Source organism: Meles meles, chromosome 20 (genome assembly GCF_922984935.1).
Source record: "Meles meles chromosome 20, mMelMel3.1 paternal haplotype, whole genome shotgun sequence".
Lineage (NCBI taxonomy): Eukaryota > Metazoa > Chordata > Mammalia > Carnivora > Mustelidae > Meles > Meles meles.
The window spans coordinates 12,600,296-12,602,140 of record NC_060085.1 but is presented as its reverse complement, the minus strand read 5'-3'; the positions used below and the strand labels follow the sequence as shown (position 1 = coordinate 12,602,140).

Genomic DNA, 1,845 nt, shown 5'->3' with positions numbered 1-1,845 from the left:
CTACAGCATGTGTTCTTTCTTTGCTCTAATATATTCTGTCCTCTTTCTTTTATATTTCTAGGTAGATGATCACATCTCCTCCCTTCCAATCTTGATATTCCTTCTTTTTGTATCTTTCCTCAAAGTACCATTCCAGACTTTCAGTGCCCAGCTAATGACCAGCAGAAACAGTGAGTAACCTTGGCTTTTTTCTGATTCTAAAATAATGCATTAGTAGTTTCCCGCTTCATGTACTATTTGCTAGTTTTGCAGTATATATCCTGGTTACTTAAAAAAGACTCCGTTGGTTTCAGGAAATAACTTTTCAGGAGAAATAACTTTTAAAAAATCTTTACGATATGTGTAAATGTTAATCATTATGCTGTATATCTAAAATAATACAATTATATGTCAATTACATATCAATTTTTAAAATCATAAATAGGCACCTAAATTTAGTAAGCCAGTATTGCTGCCCATTGATATAATTATATGACATTTCCTTTTCGTATATTCATGTGACTAATCACATGGTAGGTTTTCCTTTTTTTTTTCTTTTTATGTTCAGTTAGCCAACATATTATCACTAGATTTTGATGTAGTGTTCAACAATTCCTTAGGGTTTTCTGATGCTGACTCCTCCTTGTCCTTCATGGGATAAGCCATACAACTTCATATCTTTTTGGTCTCACCAGATGCAGCATCTGTGGCTGGTCAGAACTATAGCATGGTGTATGAATTCATCCTCGTGGGCTTCTCCACCTTCCCACCGCATCTCCTGCCTGCCTTCTTCCTGCTGTACCTGCTGATGTACCTGTTCACCTTGCTGGGGAACCTGATCATCATGGCCACTGTCTGGAGTGAGCACAGCCTGCACACACCCATGTACCTCTTTCTGTGTGCCCTGTCCACCTCAGAGATTCTGTTCACTGTTACTCTCACCCCTCGCATGCTGATTGACATGCTCTCCACCCGCCACACCATCACCTTTGTGGCCTGTGCCAGCCAGATGTTCTTCTCCTTTACATTCGGCTTCACCCACTCCTTCCTGCTCATGATCATGGGGTATGACCGCTACGTGGCCATCTGCCACCCCCTGCGCTACAATGTGCTCATGAGTACCCGCACCTGTGCCCGTCTGGTGTCCTGGACCTGGGCTGGTGGCTCAGTCATGGGGATGATGGTGACCCTGATAGTTTTTCACCTCACCTTCTGTGGGTCTAATGTGATACACCATTTTGCCTGCCATGTGCTTTCCCTCCTAAAGCTGGCCTGTGGGAAGGAGACATCTTCTGTCACCTTGGGTGTGATCCTGGTGTGTGTCACAGCTCTGATGGGATGTTTATTCCTCATCGTTCTCTCCTATATCTTCATTGTGGCCGCCATATTGAGGATCCCCTCAGCTGAAGGAAGGCACAAGACCTTCTCCACATGTGTGTCCCACCTCACTGTGGTCATTGTGCACTACGGTTTTGCCTCTACTATCTACCTCAAGCCCAAGGGCTCCCATTCTTTGGACAGTAACACTCTGATGGCCACCACATATATAGTCTTCACTCCCTTTCTCAGCCCAATCATATTCAGCCTCAGGAATAAGGAGCTCAAGAATGCCATAAAAAAAAGTTTCCAGAGAAAATTCAGTTCCCTAAATTCCTGATGGCTAGAGGAAATATGGTGGTAATGAAATAGGACAGAAGGGCTGGGAATAATAAGGACTCTTTCCATTGAACTTTTGTAAGTATTCAGTATATGAAAATACTGAATAGCTATTGCTGGATGCATCAATAGGTGTTGGATGCATGCTATGTGTTTGTTTCTCTCCAACTTTACATAAGCTCTAGCAATCATCATCTCTTGTTCTTGACC

At 42.9% G+C, this 1,845-nt stretch overlaps 1 protein-coding gene across 1 annotated transcript; it reads left to right on the top strand.

Moving 5' to 3' along the window:
- The first annotated feature begins 691 nt into the window (after positions 1-691).
- On the top strand, positions 692-1,636 carry LOC123932957 (olfactory receptor 10H4-like). The gene has a single exon (XM_045991746.1). The coding sequence runs from the start codon at positions 707-709 to the stop codon at positions 1,634-1,636; it is 930 nt and encodes a 309-aa protein (XP_045847702.1). The 5' UTR covers positions 692-706.
- The last annotated feature ends 209 nt before the right edge of the window (positions 1,637-1,845 follow it).

Excerpts from the sequence above, each read along its gene's own strand:
- LOC123932957 (XM_045991746.1), top strand. The coding sequence starts at position 707 with ATGGTGTATGAATTCATCCTCGTGGGCTTCTCCACCTTCCCACCGCAT.